The sequence below is a fragment of the Phaethon aethereus genome, assembly GCF_964289735.1.
Source record: "Phaethon aethereus genome assembly, chromosome: 3".
Taxonomy (NCBI): domain Eukaryota; kingdom Metazoa; phylum Chordata; class Aves; order Phaethontiformes; family Phaethontidae; genus Phaethon; species Phaethon aethereus.
Genome location: NC_138576.1, coordinates 45,840,109 through 45,865,632, shown reverse-complemented (window position 1 = coordinate 45,865,632; position 25,524 = coordinate 45,840,109). Strand labels below are relative to the sequence as shown.

Genomic DNA, 25,524 nt, shown 5'->3' with positions numbered 1-25,524 from the left:
CTACCAAAACCCTGTGGAGATTTTTGTGCTCCATGCCACAGAAAGAAGCCTGGTGAGAGGCAGGTATCAGAAACTGATAGAGGACAAAACGGATCCCTACATATCATCTGACAAAACGATTTGAGATATTTTTGCAGCTGAAAAGTACGTCTCCATACAGGCAATAAACCACTACATTCTTTCTTAACCTTCTCGGAGGAGCAAAGACAAAACTATCCTGTAGCGTGCTTCAAGAGAAGTGTGTTCTTGTGTGATGAAGTCCTCAAACTAAGGAGTAGTTTCCTTTACAGTCATTTGCAGCTTCTCTACAAAGGCAGATGTACAAATGTACTTCTTGTACTGTCTTGGTTTCAGCTGGGATAGATTTGATTTTCTTGAGAGAAGCTAGTATGAGACCATGTTTTGGACTTGGGAAGAGAAAATGTTGATGACATGCTGATGTTTTGGGTTGTTGCTAAGCAGTCAAGGACTGTCTGGCTTTTCATGTGGGCCTGCGAGCGAGAAGGATGAAGGTGCACAGGGAGCTGGGAGGGGACACAGCCGGGACAGCTGACCCAGGCTGGCCAAAGGGATATTCCATACCATATGACGTCATGCTCAGTATATAAAGCTGGAACAAAGAAGAAGGAAGGTGTGGAGGAACATTCGGGGTTATGGCATCTATCTTCCCAAGAAACCATTACATGTGATGGAGCCCTGCTTCCCTGGAGATGGCTGAACACCTGCCTGCCCATGGGGAGCGGTGAATGAATTCCCTGTTTTGCTCTGCTTGTGTGAGCGCTTTTGCTTTACCTGTTAAACTGTCTTTATCTCAAACCATATGAGTTTCCTCACTGTTACTCTTCCGATTCTCTCCCCTGTCCAACTGTGAGGGAGTAAGCGAGCGGCTGTGTGGTGCTTAGTTGCTGGCTGGGGTTAAACTACAACATGTACCTAACTCATTCTTCTGCTATGATGGAAGGAACAAGCAAGGCTCAGTGCAACCCCAGCAATGACACTCCATATGTACAATCGTGTGTTTAAAACCTGTATGAGCTAGTATGTAGTCCCTATTGCAACAGATGTTACAGCTACCCTACTACTGACAACCATTCTTTTTTTCCTGTGCACTGCAATGATATCACACCTGGAAGCATACACAAATGAAATAAATGAGCTGGGCTTGATCACACCAGAAAGGCTTTACTCACTCCTGCAATCAAAGTAAATTTTGTTTTAACAAGATCATCAGAAAGGAGTGTGGAGGGTGACAATTTATCCAGAGCAAACCAAAGCAATATAACCAAACCCAAAATATGACATCTGGAGACAGAACCTCGCTTTTTGCTTTCAAACAGGTCCAGTCATAACTATAATTACAAACAACAAGGAAGCCCCCCTCCACCATAAACATTCCTAAAACATAGCTTCATATGTTCCTAAAACCTACAGACCCTAACAGATCTATCTGCCTCTCTTTAATAACTGGATCAAATGGCAAGAAGCTCTGAGGTAAAAACTTCTTGCCATCCATTTTCTAACTCATCACAAAATGCTCAAGTCTGGACCCTTCATCATTTGTGGTGATGGTAAAACCAACACTGCTAGGTGCTTTATCCCTGATAAGCGTTTCTGAAGTTGCAATGAACAGATGCTTATCTCTTCATAAGCTCAGCTGTCTAACTAGGACTCTTAACTGTGATTTGATTTCAGTTTAAGGAGATCAGCATTTCTCTTTTCTCAGACGGCGAAGACAGAGCGTGTGGGAGGTAGAAGAGAAATCCCCCCCATCAGCCTTCCTTTTAAAATCTAGAATTGCTCTTTTTTATTTTTAGAGGAAACATTCAGGCCAACATTAAATGCACTGAAACTTTACATAGCCACGCTTAGCATTAAAATAAGTTGCCGGTATGTAATTGTAAGTGGAAATTACAATCTTTCACTATCTGATACACATTGTTTTTATTGCTATTCCTCCCTTGATATTTTTCCCTTTGAAATATATTTTAGAAGTATAGTGGCTCTCTATGGAGACAGGAATCTACTGGTTTTCATCAGTAAAAATTGTTAGAGAATGAAATAGGCACAAAATCGACAAAATTCTATAAAAATGCAATTCAGCTCTGTGAAAATTAGTCTAAATGGTTCTTGAATGTAGAACGATTCCTATTCCTTTCTTCCCTATTGTTAGGGTATAATTTCCTACGGACTTAATAGGCAAATCCAACAAATCACATAAAAATCTATCATTTTCTTTAACAATCTTGACACCAGCTATACAGGACTTGTATGTCATTAATATCTTAGGTCACACACAAAAATGTACATCAAAGTACATACTCTCCTTAGTTTATATATATGTATGCTCTCAACATGCCATGTTATTACAAAATGACCGAGGTCAATTTTTCAAAGTGAAATCACCGGCGGGTGGGTGTCTGTGTGGGTGTGTGTGTGTGAGTCCAATTCTTCAACTCCAAAGTGGTACTGGAACCCCATTTTAACACGAACGGGCCTACTAATATTAACTGTGGGAACAGTTAGGCCTTTCCCTGTCAGCAGACAATCTACTTCTGTTTTCTCAAATCCCATGAGGAATGTCCCTCAGCATAACAACAAACATACACATATATATTTTATAAGTTGGTATTTCAGCTGAAAGCTGATTTTTCACATAAGGATTTTTTTCCCCATTCTCTTTTTAAATACAAAAAGAACAAACAAGTACACTAGCAGAAGCTCACTCAGCTTTTTTAAGGCCAAAATAGTTTAATTTCCCTTTTAATTAAATCACATCTTCTTAATGATGTCAATTTTATTGGCTCTGATTTAGTCTTTAATCCCCATGTGATGGGTTTCAGATTAACGCAGGACTCATACTATTTTTAAGGAATGAGTTAATTTTTCAAAATCAACTAATTGTCCTCAGAAAGTTACTTCTTTTTAAAATTGACTTAAACACTTAGAGCCACGTTTGAAATTTGCATTTAAGATCCCAAACATCTCTCATGAATTGGGAAGAGCTTCCCTGCTACAAGATTAAAACAAACATCAATTTATTAAACTGACTAAATCATATCTGAAGCAAACTGAAACTGCAGCTGCTAAACGATCAACTTCATAAACTTCAGACCTATACAGTTTCACACGAACATTAAAATAGGCTCCACCCTAAAGGAGCAGTTTGAAGGCTTTTCAGCACAGATTCTCACTTCCGAGACTGTGATCTTTCCATCTGTCGTGACTATCCCACATAGACCTCTAGCTTGGAAGCCACTTTACAGCAAGGCTTCTTAAGATCTTTTTGACAAATGTATTTGTCATAATTGCTTCTATTTCTCCCTGGCACAAGGGAGTCCAAAGTGATCAAAGGAGTATAAGGAATCCCTTTGTCATGAGGCAATGAAACCCCCCGCTCTGCAGCTCACTCACACATCCAGAAGCTGCCAAGGGTCTCCCTGTTGCAGTAGCAAGGAGGTGCAGACATGTCACTGCTTTTCCATCTCCTTGCCTCTTCACCCTCCTGGAGCCACTACCGTCCTGTCCTGGGGCAGGAGTGATAGCAAGAGACAACAGCTGGTCAGATCTCAGCAGTCACGCTGAACTGCAACCATTTAACAGTAGGTCTAGACATATGGGCACAAATTTGCTTCATCTAACTTTACACATTTAGTTTAGGTATAGGTGGAAGCACTTAAACCCAAAACTTGGATCCTAACGTATTGATGACAATTTGTATGGCTTCAGACAACCTGGAATTCAATTTCCTTTCTCCGTCTTCTTTGGCTCTATAGTTATAAATAGAGGTAATGCTTCCACCAGCTCCCAAAGGAAGACTTACTGAAATAAAGAGATGGGAATCCTCAAAAGAACTTCTCATTTTCTATCATTTTTGACAAGCTTAAACCCATCAGAAACGGCTTTACTGGGATGTTGAAGAGTAGAGATTAATAACACTTCTATCTCTGAGTGGAAGATGTTAACTTCTGGAAGTTAACTAATGGAAGATAGTAACAGTGGACTGCCTGATTTGGTCATCTGTGGTATCTGCGGGTTTTAGACTTTATCTACGTTGCTTCTTTAATTTAACTTAAAAATTAAAGTAATGTATATTTCCAACTACACCTGGCTTTCACAACACTATAGCCTAAGCAGCTTTCTTTTGTGTAACCGTGTACCTGTGTATTAATATAACTATACTTCAGTTAATCTCCAATAGGTCGGCACGTAACAGTCAACGAAGAGCATAACAGTCACCACAAACCCCACCATAACAGACTAATTTAAATGCAGAATTCAGTATCACAGAAGCGGTCTTGCTGTGTGCACACCTTGGTGTCCTCCTTTTGGCTTTCTAACTCAAAGCACACATCCATTGCTTAGCTGAAAAAGTGACCTGAATTCAAGAGCTGTGGGCACAGCAGCCTTCCTAAATACTGGTGTGATGCTCTGCGCAGTTCTGAAGTCAATCTGGGATAAATAAGGTAAGGCAATGTTACTGTAGGACACTGAGACAAAAGTAATGCCCTCCAGCAATTTCTCTATTGCTCACAGCAATAGCAGCAAAATAATCAAGTTTTCTAATTGGAACTGACATGTATCAAAAAGAAAATTAGAAGAGCACGTAGTTGCTCCTAACAAACCTAGTTTTAATGTAGAAAATCCCTATCTATACTGCTATACTTCATAAATGACGGTAACAAGATTACCTAACATTCAAGAAACAACAGGCAGAAACTTTCAAAAGTTCAGAACAAAAGCATATATAAAGTTCACAAAACTTTACTGTAAAGGACAAGGTAAAGAGCCCATTAGATTTTAGCTAAGGCAGACAAAGTGGGAAGGTGTTTCATAAAGTAAGGTGACAATGCCAACAGGGGCAGCATTCATTTTCACTGTAAGCCAAAATGCCATTACTATTACAAATGATGCAGAAATTATATCAGGAAAAATGCATGTGACCTGAGGACATCAGCAGAGCGGAGTATAAGATTCAGATGCCTATATCCACTGCCTCGATCCACGGTAGCCTCCATCTACCTTGCCTAGGCTCCAGCTCCAGAAGACACTGATCTCCTTGGGGATCCTATGTCACAACTGCAAATTTGGCCTACATATCACGGATATCCTACCAAAAATGCTGTACATGCCTATGTTTGTAAAAATGAATCCAACACAAATAGTCTGGAGAGACCACAAGGAATATTAGCATTGCACACCATCAATTCAGGTGAGGTACCTGCGATTATGAGGATTACCCTTAGGAAAAGGAAATCTACATCCTATCATAGGTTATGTTTTCACTTTATTTTTACTTGAGGATAACTATGTATTCTTGCTTGCAGCTAGTCATGATACACGGTGCAACCATCACAGATCTGGCACAGTGGATACTGGGATTCAAGGGTGGTTCTTTGCACTTTTACATAGACGACTCATGAAAAGGATACTAAAAAGGGGATGAAAACACAGCAAAATACACATGTGCAATAAGCTAATATTCCTATATAGCCTCACCAATTCACCTTGGCCTTGATATGCATCAAATTCCTTTTTTCTCTCCTATGCCCCTCTTGATGAGAGGCCGACAGCCATGTTTTAGTGTGGTGGTTTTCTGCTCGGGCTAAATACTCACTAAGGATGAGCATTAGACCACCAGACATGATTTCACTTATTGCCCAAGAGAGCACTTAAGCTTATTTCTGGAACAGTGAAAGGCTAATATATTTTTTAAACACAACGTTGATTACCAAGATGCTTTCCTTCACTTACTATTTTATATCGCTACTTGTTTTGCAGTAAAACTTAAGTTCACATTAGCAAGGCACTTAGTCCACATTTCAACAAAACATAGATATACCCCTGAGAAACATGAATTTTGCTCTCTCTGTATTAAAAATTGCTCTGTAGAATCAAAAGACTGACAGAAAAAAAAAAAATCAAGTACTGCACTGAAGGAATAGCAAGCTTGCACTGGAACATGACAACCCACTTTAGAAACTGCTGTTCTGTATAGGAAAATGTGGGCATCAGTGGAGGTGTACGGAAAATGTCTGTGGGCCTGTCTTCAGCATAGAACTGTTCCGATCTAAGAGCCTGCTGTAATGCGTACACCGCAAAATTTCCAACAGCCCCGAACTCTGTGGGATTTCTGCTGGAGAATACTTTCGGCCCTCCATAAATACCACCAGGAGATTCAAAATGGAGTTCAGGTGTAAGAAAAGGCAGTTGAAAATAGGGAACTTTACTCTCCCTTACAGGACTGTAATAAGAAAATTGGATTTATACATTTATTATTTTTACAAAATAGATGCTTAACAACTCATATTGACCCATAACACTGTAGTCTTCCTGTCTTTTATTTTTCTATTTATCTAAGCAAAGACACTTCTTTAATACAGGGACCAAAAACTGATTTTGCACATCCCGTCCACAGTAACAAAAGGAATAACTTGTGCTACACTTTCATATGTGGAACATCTGCTCTATGAACACAAGTTCACAAGTTGCACACAAAGAAGTGAACAGGGCTGGAATGCCCTGAGAGCCTAGCCCTGGAAAAGACATGACATAGTTGCATGCTTTCTAGCTGAGTAAACTACTCATGCTGATTTATCTACCAATTTTCCTTGCTTGCTAGCTTATCAGTTGATTACCAAGAAACTGAGTTGCACGGCAAAGTAAAAAAAACAAGAAAAAAATCTTAACCTTAATTTCAGAAGAAACATTGGCAAATATTAAAATTGATCTATTTTTTATGTTAGCTGTTTAAAAAATATATACCCTTTAACAAGCTACTTAACCAGTAGCAGAGGAGGAAGAAACTAATTTATACTGATCTCATGTTAGGATCATACTATCCATATGATCCTTGAAATATGAACATTTAAGCCTCATGACACTGAAGTTTTTAATAATGAATTTGATAAGGCGTAACCATACTATAACTAAGGCTAACATCAGTTTATTACTTAACTCTTTGGCTTGCTTTCTACTTGCTAGGGTTCCAACAAGAAGCCCTCTACTGCCAGATATCTCTGAGAACATGTTCTGTTGTATAGGGTTGGTTACCTTTTTTATTATCAAGGGAAGGAATTCATCTGCTTCCTTAAAGTAGAGCCAATGAGCCTTTCTAGTAATGGCCAATTAAGAAAAGATTCACTTTTCACCTCATGATAAACTCGACATTTATGTCCTCATCATGACTGTTTCCTGTGAAAAAAAGCATGCTGCACAGCTCTTGATGAAGAGGAAAAATACCAAAGAATTTGCATTTTTCCCTCTCCAACTTCAGGATTCTTCCTTGGTTTTCTTCATTTTTTTATTTAATCCTTTCTTCCATGTCACTGCTTTAAGTTTACTCACATTTTAATGCAACTGACAAATCATACATTCCATATATACAAAATAATATTTCATAATATCACATGCTAGTAAAATGTAAAAAATCAATATGAAAACAAATCCTATGCAACCTAATAATTGTTGTTACTGGCTTAGCCTTGCAAAAAAAACCAAACCCTAATGATGGAGGCTAGTAAATTGCTCCAGTTTCACAGCCTATGGAGGTTTTCTGGTGGTCTTTTTGTTGCTTATTTGTTTAAGAAATACATCATTGTATTCCTTGTCTATTGTCTCCACTAAAAATAAGATACCTACATTAGGCCAAAGAGTTCCGTAAGATTTTAAGGGGTATAAAGAGGAATGAACCACTTAGTTTGTCCACTTTACCCTGGTTTGGAAGTCACATTTTTCTTCCTGTAAGAATCAACAGGAAATACTGTAGTACTCTACATTAATCCACATCCTAGTATACTGACATTAATTTTCTAACTTTCTAATTTTCTAACTTTCTCAAATTTGGTTTGTCCAAGGTTAAATTTCACCATATTCACTAAAACTGGGCAACTGTGAATTGGTAGTCTAACAAAAATCCAAGACGTGCCAGATACAAGCTGTAGTCACTTCAGTTTAAATGACATTCAAGCATCAATCTGTGTACGCGTTTTGATGCATTAAAATAACTGCCTTAGTCTTTATGTGCATGAGGATCGAATCGCCCAGTGGACATTAGAAATTTAAACTAGTGAAAATAACTGTGCTCTGAAACAGTGGCACCCTTCCCAGAGGTCTTCTGAGGGAAGGTTTAATTTGTCCCTAGGGCTCTGAGGGAAGGTTTAATTTGTCCTTAGGGCTCCATGGGAGCCCTACTAGTAAAGGTGCCTCGCAGACACGCTGAATTCATATCGCCGTAACATGCATGCATGTGTGTGCGCAGGAGGCCACACTAGTCACAGGTAAGACAGACAAATCAAATGGTAGCATCCCCCATCAGCTTTTCTATTATCTGCCCCACTTTGTGCCAATTTCCTCCAGCTTCCCCAACACCTCTTGCTTTGCTGTTCTTCCTTAAGACATGGGATGGGGATTTGTCAAAGTCAATGAGCACTTTATTACAGTGAGAGTGCTCAGTAATGAACAATTCAGCAATTTAATGAGATTCTGTAGATCTGTCTCCAGCCTGTCCATCAAGTTTCACTTCTATAAAGCACCCTGACACTAATCCTCTGGCATACCCAATCTTCACCCTGGGCTGAATATTAGATTCTTCCATGGTATATTGCATTACCACTATAACCTTAGCAAAAATGATGAACTTAACTACACTTGAGGCAATATAGCTGGTCTGATTTGATTTTCTTCTATTGGGTTGACTATGAGGGAATTACTTATTTACTAAGATAAAGCAAAAAAACAGTTTCTTATTGCCTTCTGAATGCCTAAATTAGTAAATATTTATATGTGTCTTTTAATTCATTCTGAGGACCTGGAATATTTATAAATATATATTTACTGCTAGATGTATAGGCTGAATTAAAAAGACACACGCACATTTTGCCTGCAGCGGAAAACCAGTTTAAAAAAATTCTTCGGAACAGCATTAGCAACCTTTAGAGAGGCAATTATGATAACACTTAAATGGACAGTGTGGAGTTTGTTGTCACTCAAAAAGCAGCGTATTACCTGTAAGTATCTCTCCCCTGTATGACCCTGCAACAGAGATGGAAGCTTTGTCATATTTGCCTCATGAATGTGCACAATTATGAAAATTATTTCCAAGTTCTTCCTGCAAGACAGGACGGCGACACAAGATTTAAAAACTCCCACTTTACAAGCTTTGCTTCAGCAGGTTGCAGAGGGTATATTACCCTGTATATGCTTGCTTATCACTGAGCTGACGTTAAGTTGTACTTGTATGGCTTTCTGTGGGATACTTTTGCTAGGAAAGTATCCCCAAGCATGTAGCTAGGAGATTTCACTGAGCCTGCAAGAGAAATTAAGATAAAATCCAATATGGCAAATCAGCCATGCCCCATATATGCACTTGTACATCAAAACCTTTTCTGATAAAGGGAAGATGGGCTAGGATTCCCGAGTATCATGCCTGAAGAACCCAAACCAAACCAAAACCACCATAACGGGCAGTGTGCTGCAAGTTCTGTTGTACAGACACCCTCCAGAGTCTAGGACAGGAGAGAGTCTAACTTTATATCAGTATTTGCAGAAAATATCATGTTTGTAAAATACTCCATAATCTAAAGCCTCAAAGCATTGGAAACAAATATGGCAGTTATCAGACTGAAGGGTTAAGTTACATCTACATACTGTCTTTGTGGTTTCAAGAGCTTAACTAGACATTTTTATTTTTTAAGAATAAGTATTTTGTTCCTGCATGATGTTATTCATCTACAGAACATGAAGTGCCCCAGAGATGAACACACATTTTACACTTTGACAAAACAATGGCATATAGATGAAATTATTTCCTTAGAATAATCCAAAAGGTAAGTAGATAAATAACAGGGACTGAAATACAAATCAATATTCTGACTCTCTGTCTTCTCTGTTGGACCAAGATAACCCACTTCCTTGAAAGAAACCTTTGCTTTCTTTTTAGGAAGTTACATTCTACCTTGCAATACCCTGAAATACTTTCCTTCTATAAGACATGACAGCAAAAGGGAAACAGAAAGAAGTGCTCGGGTAACCAGTGTTATAGAGATTTCCTTCCACTATGTCATGAATTGCAATTTTTACAGACATATGATGGGAATGTTTCCAGGGATAGATTTTGTTTTAGTTTTTGTGTTTCTCTTTATAGGCTATTTGTTTTTTCATATTAGGTTTCCCACCTCACCCCCTCCACACTAAAGGTCACAACATAATGATTTTATTTTGTTAATATTCTATAGCTAGTAACCTGGTCCTTTTCTAGAGCCAGATTTTTTAAAGAAAATTATTGCCACCTCCCGCTTCTTGCCACAAACCTTCCACCGAAGCTTCCACTCATCTCTGAGCAGAGCAGTCTGTGTGATGATTCTCTAATTTGCTTCAGGCAGTCAGCTGTAGTAGCCTAAACAACTTAAATGACTGAAGTTACACAGTGAGGTTTGTCTGAAGTGAACGGGAGAGACTGCAGAAGCAGGTTTGCTGCCAGACTTGCGGCACTAGCTTCACACCAGAGGCAGTGATAATTGGGTTGCATGCATCGGACATCTCTTCCCACTAACAAAGGTGGATCCAGAAGAAAAAAATCTCCGGCCATATCTCAGTAACACAAGCAATAAGAGAAATTTCTTTTTCAAACAAACTAATTGCATTAACACAACACAACATTTTTTGAATTTCATTTAAGAATTTCCCTCAGTTGTTATTCACAGTTTTTGCTCAAGAGCTTATTCTCCCTCAAGATTGCTCCAGGGTTTTAAAACAACAGATTACTGCTATGGTTTATAGAGTATCACACATTCTGCTTGTTCACCAATCTCCTTACCTGCCAGATTTGTTCTTCACTGAGTGAAGTGAGTCTATCACTTTTAAATACCTCTCGAAGAAGACAGTATGGAAGTGCCAGGACTTCTTCAGGATGACTCTTCAATAGCTCAGAGAGATGTTTTACTAAGAAGTCAACCACTGCATTCTCCAACAAAGTGAGGTTGAAGAGGTCCGCAAGCTTATACAGGTCCAAGTAATTAAAACTATTTAATTCCTAAATGGGTGAAGCAAACAAAATATGTCTCAGAAAAAAACCCAACAAACCAACAGAGAACAAAAATCCCCACAGGTTTTCAGATAATGAAAAAAGATTGTCCTTTTGTAGCTGTGAAGAAGGAAGGTAATATAACTTAAAATTAATTAACATAGCCTCATTCAAAATATATGTGTAAATGTTACCAGTGCATATGCAAATATATATGATAGTACTAATTTACATTGCAACTGCTAAGGTTACACATGCATCTGTAAGAAGTACAGATTAGTGCATAGAATAATAAACCAGTATGATTTACACTGTATGACAAGAGCTCACAAGAGTTAACAAGCAGATTAAAAAAATGTATGTTAACTACAATGATTTGTTGCAAAGCAATTGTTTGTTCATTATTTACTGTTTTAATTGAGCTAGAGCACCTGTGTAGTATCACTTTTAGTTCCATGAAACCTCACACAATACGAGATGCTGAGCTACATTTATATGAACTTATCTTCAACGAACAAATAGACCCTTTGTTCCCCAACCACTGTAGTGGATGTTGGCCTCGTATTCTTTCTCCCCCTCCGTCTAGGAGCAGAAAATCTGCAGAGACAAAAGCTACAGTAACTCTGGGCAGGAAGTTTTTTTCCATCCTAGTAGAGATAACGTATATTTACGGGCTAACGTTTTCAACTTGGCATCCCTCATAACTTAGCGTCTGGACAGCTAACTACTGCTATTCTAGGCCATATGCTCTTTAGGGGAGAGGCCAAGAATTCATCCGTATTAGAGAAAAGCACCCAGGATGTCTGGGAAATAAGCATGTTTACCCGTTTTCTCTGTTCTTGCTGTACGCTCACACCTCTCTTCCTCTCCCCTTCGCAATTCTGGTTTTCATCTTCCAATTTACCGCATTGCTCCCTATCAGCCGCCTTCTCCTTGACCAGCTCCATGTGTGAAAATGACAAGAAGTCTTGTCAGTTTCACTTTGCTGGTTAGTTAACATAGGGACTAGAGCAGGAAAGAGAAACAGACTAAATTAAGTCAATTTCACTTTCACTGCTCTGCTGGATGGAATGGCAGCACCAAATGAAACTGACAAGAAATCTTGTAAATGTCAAATGAGCTGCACGGCTGGCAGATAGAGCAGAGCAACAGGGAAGATGGGAAAGTGCGAAGAGGAGGTTTTTTGGAATGTTTTATGGACTACATCTTGAACGTGTGAATTGGGTGGCTGTCCCAATGACTGTGGAGCTGTTTATGCATATGCAATGGAGAGTGGAGAAAGAATTTTTTTTCACCTGCTTAGGGGAGTCAGTACTGGAGGAAACGGAATCAAATTCCTGTGGAGGATCCTGCTTGTTACATGATCTCCCAGTCTGAATGGTGCACTTGTTCAAACCCCACTAAGTGTCAATGGAGAACGACAGATGGCTGTTGGTGGACTTCAGAAGAAGATAATACTGAAGATAATATAGTAAAATCTTTCCTCATTAGAGAGAAACAGTAATACGACACACAAATGCAGTCTTCCCCTGAAAAATCTTCGCATTTTCAGTGAAATCTGAAAGACATTGGTAAGCCTTCATTTTTGGTTTGGGTTTTTTTTATGATCCCCCAAACTCTCCTGTTCAATACCAGTTGAAGTTTTTTTAATGAAAGCTGTCATACAGTTGAAGAGGCCAAATATACTTATGGATGGATAAATAAACTCTCACCAGTTGTTTATTTACATTATTATTTATTTTTATTTATATGTGTTCACTTCTTTCAGATGCTGATTTATTTATGTGTCTATTTATTTATTTACTATGGGGGCTTATTTGTTTAGTTATTTTCATTGGCAAACTTCAGATGATTTTTGATGCTTCACCTAACCTAAGGTGAACCTGCCGGTTCTAAACCTGCCGGACTTACGGTTTACTGCTTGATGAATACTGCAAGTATATTTTTTTTAAAACTGGTCTTGGCCTGTAATCAGGAACATTTGTTTCTGTTTTTGTAAGGTTGGAGTTGATCTACAGGTTTCTATTTCACAGCCAAAGCAGTAGGTATTGCATTAGCTTTTACAAATGAAATTTATCAGACTGTCATACCAATATTCAAGTCAAAATTATATAGTACTATACATTACTGTCACTGTGATGATACTAGAGAGGAAAAATGTCACACTGAGATTGCATGATGTATACCACAGATCAGATAACCTAGCTCTTCATATGTGGTAAGACTTCAGAAACATCAGACTAAAATGCAGGATGTAAGTCAGTTGCAAAAAAAACAACCTTACCTCCTAGCTTTAAAAAAAATCCAACAGGAAGTATCAAAGCAATCACTGTCAACTCAGTCTGATTTGAATAGATTTTCAAATTAAACCCTTCATTGAATTAAAACTTTATTAAAAATTAAATAGGTTACTAAATATGAAATTTAGGTGTGGTCATGAATAAGAGTTCTGGCAGTCTGTTTCCCACAGATTTTGTTCTATTGTGTTAAAAGAGCAACTACAAAATGTAAAAGTCATGCGCAACTTTCTTCTGGTACACCATCGCAGCATACATTCTTTAAAAATGTGCAATAAAAAACACAGGCGTCTGTAAATTATTGAAACTTTTAATCTCATTTTTATAAACTTTCAAATATATGCCGCTTATCTTTTTTGAACTGAAGGATGAAATAGGAACACAAGCAGAACTGTCACTAAGAGCTGAAGAGAATTAGGGAAAAGGTAGCAATCCTATCTCTTCTAACATGACGTATGTTATGCTGCTGAAACACATTCAGACTAAGAACACACATATAAGATTATATATACAGATCTTACAACTAACAGTTGAATTAGTTCTAAAATCTTACAGTAAACTCAAACTAATGTAATAAATTGGCCAAATTATTTATCAGTGTCTACTTCTAAAATAAGAAACTATATTTGATCCCATGCATGCTACTTACTATACATCCCCCTGCTGCCCCTCTCTGAAGTAAGAGAATCTATTGTTCTACACTACTGGTCTTTTGATTCAGTAGTATCAACCTTTAGATGTCAAACCAATTTAACAATGAGCTGACATTTAAAACCCTCATAAAAGAAAATCAGTTTTCTGAACAAACAATCTGAAAGATGACAATATTAAATATTCAAAATAAATGATGTGACATTGTCCATATTTTAATACAGAGGTGGATTTTAATATAGAGATATGATAAGTTGTCAAACAGGAAAAATAGATATAAACATTGTATTTAAATTACTTCCAAATCCATCTTTATTCGTTTGTACTTTAAAGAATAATTGCCTTGCACAAGCCACAGAAAAGGATGTAACAGATTGATAAATTAGACTTAATCATAACCAAGTACACAGCAGACTACAATATAGCTCTATTCTTCTGCTCTGTGTTATAAATAGCAGAAAAAGCACAAGGAGAACTAAGGGGAAAGAATGCATTTCTTTATGACCTTATTTGAAAGATAAACTCCTTGGGGAAATACAATTTATTCAGATTATCAAGACCCTGCTGTGCAAATCTACAGTCTGGGAGCACACTACAGAGATCAAACAATATTTACTTTATTCTGTTGGGTATAAAAGCTTTTAATGAATGCATAATTAAGACAGAAAAAGTATATACAGCTTTAGAATTCCACTGCCAAGCCAAGCCATTAATATCCAAAGTAACATACCCAGTTGTAACTCCACCTGCTTCCTATTTAGATTACAACAGTGTTATAAATCAAGGTATTAAATGACTAGCCCTGCTGCTATAACAGAGAAGAGTTGCACGGTGATGCTATTTCCTCTTTTCCTAAAAGGGTTTCAGCCTCTTTAAAGCAAAAAAGTAAGTGTGAGGAGGTCTCTGGGACAGACACATGTGTATTCAAAATTGTTAAGCAGCACCTAGTCCAACAGGGTCTTAACCCTGCGTCCTCCAGCTTCTCTGGTAAGGTAAATACTATGAAGCAACTGCACCATTCAGAAGAGAACCTTGTCATAAATCATAGCAAAACCAAACTCTAAATAGATAAGGCATAGTAACAAAATGAAAAAAATGTAGTGCCAAAAATATATTTATCTGACAACAGAAGGGATCCACACAATTTTAAGAAAAATGAAATCGTTCCGTTGGTTCTAGCTCTTCCTTTCTATATCAAAGGTTCTAGTTCGCAAAACTTCACACATTTACCTAAGAACTAATAGATCATGCACATACTCAAACGGCACAGCAACAGACATACATATTTCATACTAAGCATAAGCACAGATCCTGCAAAAACTTCATTTTAGATGTTATTTGAAATTTTCTTACACTAAACACCAAAGCCATCCAGTTGAACCATGAAAGACATTTTGCTGAAGCCTGGTCACAGTGGAACAGCTGGGTCAGAATTTTGCAATGTATAAAACTGTGTTTACATTTATTACAAGATCAGTGCAGACTGTAGATGTATTTATAGGCACAGTAAAGGATGAGTTTTTAAATGACTCATATAACTAATTTTTCTGGTAGATCCCTGCTTTCTCAACACTTCCTGTAATTCTTGCTTTTGTTTTCTCTTTTAAGCATGAAAAGTTATTTTGCATCCTTGCTGTTATTTCAAAGTAGGTCTGGGGCTAAGTACAAGAGCAACAATATCAAAACATTTCAGCCCTATTATTTTCCTTCTAGCTTGTTGTCCTGGTTTCGGCCAGGATAGAGTTAATTTTCTTCCTAGTAGCTGGTACAGTGCTGTATTTTGGATTTAGTATGAGAATAATGTTGATAACACACTGATGGTTTAGTTGTTGCTAAGTAGTGCTAATACCAAGTCAAGGACTTTTCAACTTCCCATGCTCTGCCAGCAGGGAGGTGCACAAGAAGCTGGGAGGGGACACAGCCAGGACACTGACCCAGACTGGCCAAAGGGATATTGCACTACATATAACACCATGCTCAGCGTATAAACTGGGGGGACTCGGCCAAGGGGTGCTGACCCTGGCTCGGGAACTGGCTGGGCATCGGTTAGCAGGTGGTGAGCAACTGTACTGTGCATCACTTGTTCTGTATATTTTTTATTATTCCCTTCCTTTTGTCCTACCAAACTGTCTTTATCTCAACCCACGAGTTTTACTTGCCCCCCACAATTTCTCCCCCCATCCTGCTGGGCTGGGTGGTGAGCGAGCAGCTGTGCCGTGCTTAGCTGCCTGCTGGGTTAAACCACGACACCTACGAGAATTCATTTCCCTTCTCACTTTGAGTTTCCTTATATCTGCTTAGTTTTCAGTTTCAATCCTGCTGGCTGGTGCCAGCGAGCCCTCTCTTCAAAGGCATGGAGGAGGCCTGTGACCTTCACATGCACAGTGGAAAGACACGGCATTAGCGGATTGCGCATGTGATGAGACGTATGTGTGGTCTTCAGAAAAGAAAGTGAAACATGTCATTTGCAGATACTCAAAAGTAAAACCAAAAAAGTAAGTGTTTTCTAGAATCTCAGATAATCTAAGTTATTAAATAGTACAAATATTTTCAAATGGCAATCCAATTAGATAGTTTAAGTGACCCTGATTATACACACCTATTATATATTACATACATGATTATGTGTATCATGGAAAGAAATATAATAATGAAACATTAAGACTATACAGTTAAAGTTTCACAGTACCATTGGAACAACCACAGGTAAGGTTCTACAGAGTTTTCAACAGCTGCTTTCCCTTGCTAAACAGCTGCTGCTGTGGGAATTTTTTAATTTCTTTTTTTTAATTTATTTTTTAATAAATAACTGCATCTGGCACAGAAACTCTCCAAATGAAAAGCTTCACAAGTCCCTTGGCTTCACATCTTGCCAGGTATTCCTGGCAATATAGCTGTAGAAATCGGTATTATTTAACAAATAAAAATACAGAACGTGGAGATCATCTAACCCTTCACCTGTCCCTTTTATACCATTTCAGACAGTAGCAACCCAAAGGAAGGATTTAATCAGATTTATCAACGTTTACGGTTTGTGTCAATTACGGGAGCCTGTCTTTTCTTCAAATACGTTATGAGGAATGGCATAATCCTGCATTCATTACTCCAGCAGAAATCACAGAATATTGGTATATAGTCTTTACAGATGTTTTATTACTTTATATTTTTCCTTACTCTTCAGAGCTACTACAGTGATAGAGGAAAGCTGAAAACTACTTGGCTAATCCATCAGCCACCAGCAAGCTTTTACGGTAAATGTTCACTTTTTCTTTTGGTTGCTCATATTGCCAAATACAGAAAGAGCAAGTTTTGTCCTTTAGAAACCCAAAGTTCACAGGAGTAGCAATTAAAAAAAAATATTTACCATCAACAAGAAGAATAAAGAAAAATAGGACTGTACAATACTATTGCTTCCAATTCTTTTGCAGACTTTAGTCTTAAGGCCATGAGAATACAGGAGTGGAAGCCTATTCCTCTACCATACTGGACAAGCGGATCAAATCATCATCCTAAATTAAGAAAGATCCATCTTAAAGCTCACTCTGGTCTTGCTCCCAACTACTATTACGAGAAGGCTCGGCTGATTTTGAGACTCTGTCTCCTAATTTCCAGCTTAATTTACTCAGTTTATATGCATTTGTTCCTGTGCCAACATTATCTTTTAGTTTTAACAGCACTCTGACTCTCTTGCTGCTCCCCCCTCCCCCTGTATTTATTCCCTTGATATATTTACAGAAAGCAATCATATTCCTCCTCAGCCCTCATTTTGCTAGACTAAACAAGGCAAGCGCTTTTAATCTCCTCACGTAAAACAGGCCTTCCTGATCATCTTAGCTGCCCTTTTCTACACCTCTCCCAGTCTGGCTTCATTTATTCTTCTGCACGGGCAAACGCTTCACAATACTCATGATTTTTCAGCAGTACCTTGTACACCAACATTAATACTTCCTTAGCTTTATAAATTACCTTGCATGAAATATCCTAGACTCAAACTGCCTTTTTCTTGATGGCATCACATTAGTAGCTCAAAGCCATCATATGATTTAATACCTGAAAATTCTCTGCAAACTTGGTCCTCAAGTGAGACACTGTAACAGCCCTCTCATCTGTCAAGCAGGACAGAAATAACATGACACATTACGAATGAGAATTGAGTATGATGCAGTAGATTCTACTGAGGATGCTCAGAAATTATTTTCCAATTGCTTTTTTAATTTCTTTTTATATTTGAGTAACGAATCTTGTAATTTTCCGGGTACATACCAGTTACTTATTGGGGGAAAAATTATTTCAATACTTTTCTTAAGATTTGTTTCAAAAGTAGGAAAGGAAATCCCCTTAATATTCTGAAAAACAAAGTAAGTTTTAAATCAGTATTAAGTATGAAAACTTTCAAACATAGTAAAAATACAAGTAGAAAATATGTTTCTAATACACAGTACGTTCAAGTGTATTTTTATTCCTAATTCCCATCTCCATTATCAGCATGGAGGGGAGGGAGAGAGTGAGGGAAAAAAAAAAAGTCAACATTATTGATAGATCTGTTAGTAGAGATATTAAGGTACCTGATAATTTCCCTTTCCAATGCCTTTTTTTAATAACTTACTATTTTGCCAACATTTCATACTTCAAAGCTGAAGTCCTCCAGCCTCAAGATGAACCTCTTTAAAATCTCTTGAAAACATTTCAAAAAGTGTATTACACATTACTAAGAATGAGACTGATAGGAAAAGACCATTACTCTTCCACATTAAAAATATTCTGAATGGAAATAGCTCATAGGAGTTACCGTCACTGTCAAAAACTCCTGTTGATCCCCTTCATCAGCATCTAGAAAAATAAATACTTTAGATATGCTCAGTAATCACTTCTTTGAACTTTGCAGCTAAAATCTCATCCCATTCTAGCTGCACTGTCCATAATCTATTCCACGGCCAAGCAAGATCCTCTCTGCAACTTTGTCCATTGTGGGCCAAATCACAATGACAAAACCCGAAGACTGAAAGTCCATTTCTATTGTGCTGCTTAGGATCCACTTTGGACCCCTGGCAGGTCAGAGAAAGACACTATCACTTTCAAATGCAGAAGCATGAAAAAAAGCCCAGACCAAAGAACAGGTGAGCAGATCCGGACAAGAAGCCCAGAGATAACATGGGGGAAACAGTACTGGAATCTAGCAGGAGAGTTAGAATCACAATGCACAGAAGACATGGTTTCACAAGAAGGCTGAGTGATACCTCCTCTGCGTAAATGTAAATGAATAATGATGAAGATGGAAAATAGCAGGATAGTCACTAACTAAAAAAGGAAGTCAACACTCATGATGTTGCGCTAAAGAACAAACAAGGAGCATATTCCAAAATTATCAATATACTAATGTTCACACTCTAGGTATAAATAAGAACAGGGGAGGTGTTCAAGTGCAAAGAATATATAACATGATTCAAACAACTCTGTTTCAGAATCTTTTTATGACATTTTATTTCTGGAACATTTCAATGATGTATACTTGTGCTCTGTAATAAACACAGCGAGGGACCACTTTTCTTAAAAACCTGTCTCTGCTTCAGAATCCCAGGAAACAGCCTGTCACCAAATGCTTAAGGATTACAAATCTAATAAGCACATCTGAAAATGGAGAACTGGAAAAGGGGAACTGTAGTGAGCTGGACATCTAATATCACCAGAAAATGAAACAAACTGTCTAAAATGTGTGGAATGATGGGTTAATTAACACAGACAAATTCCAGTCTCAGAAATATTTGCTAAACAACCCAAAGCAACAGAACTTTCTCAGAATATTAAGGCAGTATGTGACACACTATCTACAGAAAGGCTGAATTGTGAATCCAATTCAGGATAACTCAATATTGAGTACAATTTTGACAGACAAAGCAGAATCAGTCATCAATTTGAAATCAGTAGTTCCTAATGCATTCTAAGATCCACATCACCCCAGCTTCCTACTAACATTTGACTTGTATGAAAGGAATAAGGCATCAGTAGAGGAACTAATTTTTTTGAAACCTCAAAAAAGCTCATTTTCCCAAATTTACAAGAATTACTGGCAGAATAAAATGGGGCAAATTTAACACAAGGTGTGTAAGAGAAAGTTGAGCATTATATACTTTTAGTAGGCTGCATCTTAGATGAATTAAAGATTTGTTCAATGACAATCTCAAAATTAAGTTATTAATGGTGAGTTATAAAGTGGTGTAACTTTATTCAGTGAAGTCCTCAAGGAATTGATTCTTGGCCCAATACTGTTAAGAGTTTAATTGAACTAGATAATGGCAAGTTTTACCCACAGAGTTTGCAGAAGACTCTGCAAAAGCAGTGGGGTAACAAATTATGAGAATGACAGAATATGAATATTGTCTGGCTCTGCTGGCAAAGTGATCACCTTAAAAAAATAAAATAATCTGAGAACCAGTAACATAGCTGATACAGCAAATATACCAGGCTCTATTTGGAACAACACTTACAGGCCATCAGGAGGCACTAAGAAGTGGTCATAAATAGTAACATCAGTTCTCAGAACAATGCTGCAGCAAAAAAAAAAAAAAAGGCTCATGTCATAAAATGCACACTGAGTACTGTCCAATAAAAGAAACAAACCCTCTTGCTGTTTTAACATTACATTTTTAAGGTTACTGCTCAAATATTGGTCCCAGTTCTGAAGTCCACACTTTTAAGTATATGAAAATACTACAGGCTGGAAAACCAACCTTACAAGATTTAAGGTGCTCAACTTAGGTTTTTTTTTAAAGAAAGGCTCCTGGAGGATTTGATCTTAAGCAGAGATATTTATAAAATGGAGAGAATACATGAAAGCAAAAAAGTTCTGACCCAATTTTCAGAAAATAGTTTCTGGCTCATGAATCTGGGATCAAAGTTACTCTGGCCACTGAACTAGGAAGTACAGGACTGTTTGCATTGCCTTCGTGTGATTACGAACATTTTGTAAAAAATGACTGCAATAAAACAAGTTTTTGCAAATTGTCTGTACAGGTAAAGAAGGAAACATTTGTGTGATTTGACCTCTGAGCCTATATGGCTTCACATTCCTCTGAAGAGCAAGAGACTTGTTGCAGCTGCAGGAAGATATGAGGGTACTCAGCGGTTAAGAGAACCTGATTATAAGTATGTGAATGATAAAAAGGTAACGTTTCCATTTTATTAGGAAAACTGTTAATTGTTCAGGTATCTCTATGCTCCCACAATATCTGACCTCAGCTCAAAAATCCGTACGAAATTTTTTGCTCACAGCACTAAACCAAAGCATATTCTCATTTTACAGAGAAAGAAGGAGGAGCAGTAGAATAATTTAAAAGATTTCCTATGATGCAGAAGATACAAAAGCCAGAACCTCAAATGCCTGGAAGCCACAACAGTGCTCCAGGAGTTAGATAATTCTTTTCTTCCCTATCCTCAACTTTAACAAAATTCAAAGTTATTTACACAGCTCCATATACCAGCAAAATGTCTGTAACATGTTTGGTATACGCATTACATCTCAGTAAAATAAAACCCTCTACAACACTCTGTCCCTAAATTTATGTCCTTCATCCCTCTTTCCCATCACTAGGAGCTGTGCGGATTAGTAGGTTTACTACACAATAATCAGAACTGATTTCAGGAGGTAAACAAGATAAAAAGGGATAGTAGTAGTCTACATACAGGAAGAAAAGTAAAAGAATGAAAAAAATTCTGGAAGCACCACTGAATTAGAAAAAAGAATGTGTGAGGATCAAGGGGGATTTGCTTGTATTTTAAGCATTATTGACTAGGGATTCACTTATTGCTCTCTTGGTCAGAAATGATTATAAGTCTGCCTCTCAAAACCAGAAAACCTAGAAAGAGCAAAGCCCAAATGTAAAAAAATGGACCTTGACTCAATTTCCAGTTTGACATTTCCTACATCTGACCTTCAGTTGTGCCAAACAAGTCACAAATCATCCTAAACTAACACATGTGAACGTTCACACTGCTGAAGGTGCTAAGCATCAGGAAGGCATGAGCCTTCAAAGATCATGCCGACTTTTGTTCACTTCGTTTCTAGCAGTTCTTACCAAGTATAAAAAAAAAAATAATTCCCCCTCACCCCAAATCTCAAACAGCTAACAGTCAGAATTCCATGCTTTACCACTGAGGCTTTTTTCCCACGGAAATATAGAAGAGTAAAATATTTAATCAATGCATCATATATTTAAGAAACATAACCAAATGATTAAATTCTCACTAGCTTCAAGATTTCACCTTGACACCATATTTAAAAGCAGAATACATCAGCGTAGGCCCAATTTCTAAGTGTTCACAACTACAGACGCTTGCCAGTATCTCAAAATCCTGAAGTATATGAAGGGTGCCTCTCCTGTATCCCTCTTTAAACGCAATCAGAATGACGTGAAGCCAGACATCCTTTAATACAAAATTAGAAGGGCATTTAGAGGAGGGATGGGAGCTCAGTTACTTCAAAAATAATGTATTTCTGCAGCTAATCTAACAAGAAGAGTGACTGTGTTTAAAAATAAACTAGAGCTTACTGAAAAAGTTTTTAGTCAATGATTATTCCATTCAATGTTACAAAAATTAGTCCTTTTCAAATACAAATTTTAATAAGAAATGTTGCTAAAACATCCAAATTTCAAAGACTTCAACCGCACCCAAAAGCAAAATGCTAACAACAGCTCATCAAAGATTACATATACCTAATGTAGTTTGTTTTCCCCCACCCCGAAATATTCACCATACACACTGATCATTCTCGCTGCTTGTTCTATTCCTTTTCAAGAATTTCCATCAATCTGTTCAACTTTTGGTCCAGGACTGAATGGTGAGTCCAGAACTCAATTAAGACTTTTTACCAATGGTGTATAATACACATGCAAGTAAGACTCACAACATATCTAGGTACTCAGATACTTTCAAGTATTTGATTACAGTAAACATTCAATATCAGTCTCTGGGGATCCTTGACATCACCACTGTGTACATATACTCCCTGCATACTTCAGTTCCCCATGAAGATGGCAATGCTGCAAATATGAGTAAAAATATTGTGAGGCAGGCAAAACCAAAAGAGAAGCATATATAAGTACTGATTTTTGGGCTTGGCATATGACATTGGGCCTGTCCCCGTAGCTTTCTCCAAGTCCACAGCGTGCCATTTCAAGTCAGTGGGAATTCCAATCCCAATGTGTTTTGGGGGCTGAGGGTACTACAATACTTTCCCCATGATAAACAGGTGTGCTTAGATCCTATGGAAATTCAAATCCTTTTGCATATATAATCAGAACAGATGTGGCTTACGGTAAACAAGGAGAAAACACTAAAATGGAATTTAGGTAAAATCTCCTTTGAGTGGCTTTGACAACAAAGGTCAAAGTGATTACGAGGCAAATCCAGCCAATACATTACTACCTCTCTAATCCAGAGGGCACAACAGCTCCTATAAAAATTGCTCTGGAGATAATTCCATGTGTTAGCAGCTCAGTTCCTGATGAGCTGCAAATAAAAGTCATTCAAGTTTTAATTCATTCAAGACGCAATGCCACCTATGCAGCTAGACACGCTCTATAGTAGAAATCACAAATTCTGTAACACTCTACTGAAACAGATGGGAAATTTAGCAGCAACTTCCTCCAAATTAATAAACAGATGTTTAGAATAGATCATGCAGAAAAGAAGTGAATAAAGTTACAAAAATTTTTCCATTTGGAGTAACACACTTGCAGGACATTATTAATGGTAAAGTTGTTGATACCACTAATCTTTAGCTTTCTATCTTTGATATTTAGAATAAGTGAGATGAATGAGGACAATTCATAACTTTCAAAGCTCTGATTACATATTGGCTGAAGATTCAGTAAGACAGAATGTATACATTTATATGTATGTATGTGTATATATATATATACACACACACACACACACACACACACATATATAATAGACCTAGGGTTCAAGTCCTATTCAATGCCCAGGGCAGAAATGGAGTTTTTGTTTTAAATAGAATTAGTCTACATCACAATTCTGAAGCAAGGTACTGGTTCCCTGGCAAATTCTACTCTGATGCAGTTGTGCAAACAAAACACTATAAATGATGGAACATGCTAAAATGCTGTTTCATTTGCCACTGCTGAGATCTACGGGAAAACATCAACAGCCTTACATAGAACTTGTTTCCTTCTTTGTGCTCCCCTACAAACCGAAATGGTTCAGTAAAAAATGTTTCTCTATTAAGTACTGAAATAGTATTTATCAGTAGTTAAAACTAGATGATAATTTGGGGTACTTCCATTTCTGAAAGTACTTATGTATACGTTGGGCTTAGGTCATTTTCATTACAAATCTTTCTTCTTAACTAGAACAACACACTAGTTGAGTGTGTTATGAGCAGTTCAGATAGATGGATCAAACAGTAATGATTAAGCCGCCAGAAAAACATAACATATAACTGGGGGGGCAGGGAACTGACTACATAGATTTGTACCAAGTTCAGAGTTTTTGCCTTTAATGAGAAATGGTCTAAAGAAAATTCTAAAATGCAAACACTGGCGAACTGGGGGATATATCAACTTGGATCCTTATGACTTCAGTCCATCTCCACCCTTAAGTAAACAAGGTTTTGAAAGGATAGTCTCCTCTGTTAAACTGGCTGTAAAATGAAAATAAAATTCACTAGGTCTTTTTAACATCTTTTAAAGATGGGGCAGGCTGAGTCCTTCACTATTTTCCTCAGTTTAATATTTCAAGTGGCAAGTTGCCTCTCAAATTCCATCAAATAAGTAAATGAATGAGAAAATGTATTAAGAAAGATTCTGCTCCTGCTTAACATTTCAAACTTGAAATTGATCCTGGTGAAAATAATAATAGTGTGTTTAAGAATACATAGTATAGAGGAGGTACAAGATACTTCATATTTAAGAAGGAAAGAAATCAGTTCTATTTTGGCTAAGCCAGTACAGAGGAAAGAGAAAATGGACAATTAACTCTCTACAAAAGTGATACTTCCGAGATGAAATCAGATTGTAACTCATTTCAGGCCCAATGTTCTCTTCAGGTTCATAGGTTACAAATGATTTATAGTCACCATTTTGTACTTAGCATTCTGGCTTTTCCCGTATTGTTAAATACTTTATAAGCAAAGCATTTTCATGTTTCAGAAATACCTTTGCTAAAGTGGCTTAACACAACTGAAATTGCTTTAGATCAAAGCAAGTTTAAATAAAATGTCCCTCTGCTTCTTTACAGGAGGTAAAAAAAAGCTCTGCATATCTGGTGCCTGTATTCCTATTCTTTCACATTAGAGCTGTTAAGTCTCCTCTTTCAGGTCACGTCTTCCACATAAAAGTGCTAAACTAATGCCGCTTAATGACAAATTAATGTCCATGAATAAAAAATACACCTCTAATAGCATAGAGTAATTTGCCATTACAATATCATCATTGGACATGCCCCTGGTTTAATACGATGTATTTAATTCATAACTTAATGAGTGATATATAAAAAGAGAGAGATGAACCCTGCAATTACATTTATGTGAGTCTGTCA

The 25,524-nt window shown here is 37.4% G+C and overlaps 1 protein-coding gene across 6 annotated transcripts in view; it reads right to left on the bottom strand.

Annotated features, from left to right (window-relative positions):
- KLHL32 (kelch like family member 32) overlaps positions 1-25,524 on the bottom strand; it is a gene marked incomplete at its 5' end in the record, with an annotated part of 95,598 nt that overhangs the window by 28,157 nt on the left and 41,917 nt on the right. For 4 of the 6 annotated variants that reach the window (XM_081998446.1, XM_081998450.1, XM_081998447.1 and 1 more), the window contains one exon: positions 10,814-11,029. The exons of the other annotated variants lie outside the window; for them this stretch is intronic. In XM_081998446.1, the coding sequence (XP_081854572.1) occupies positions 10,814-11,029 (216 nt within the window). The remainder of the gene's footprint in view (positions 1-10,813; positions 11,030-25,524) is intronic. 6 annotated transcript variants of the gene reach the window in all.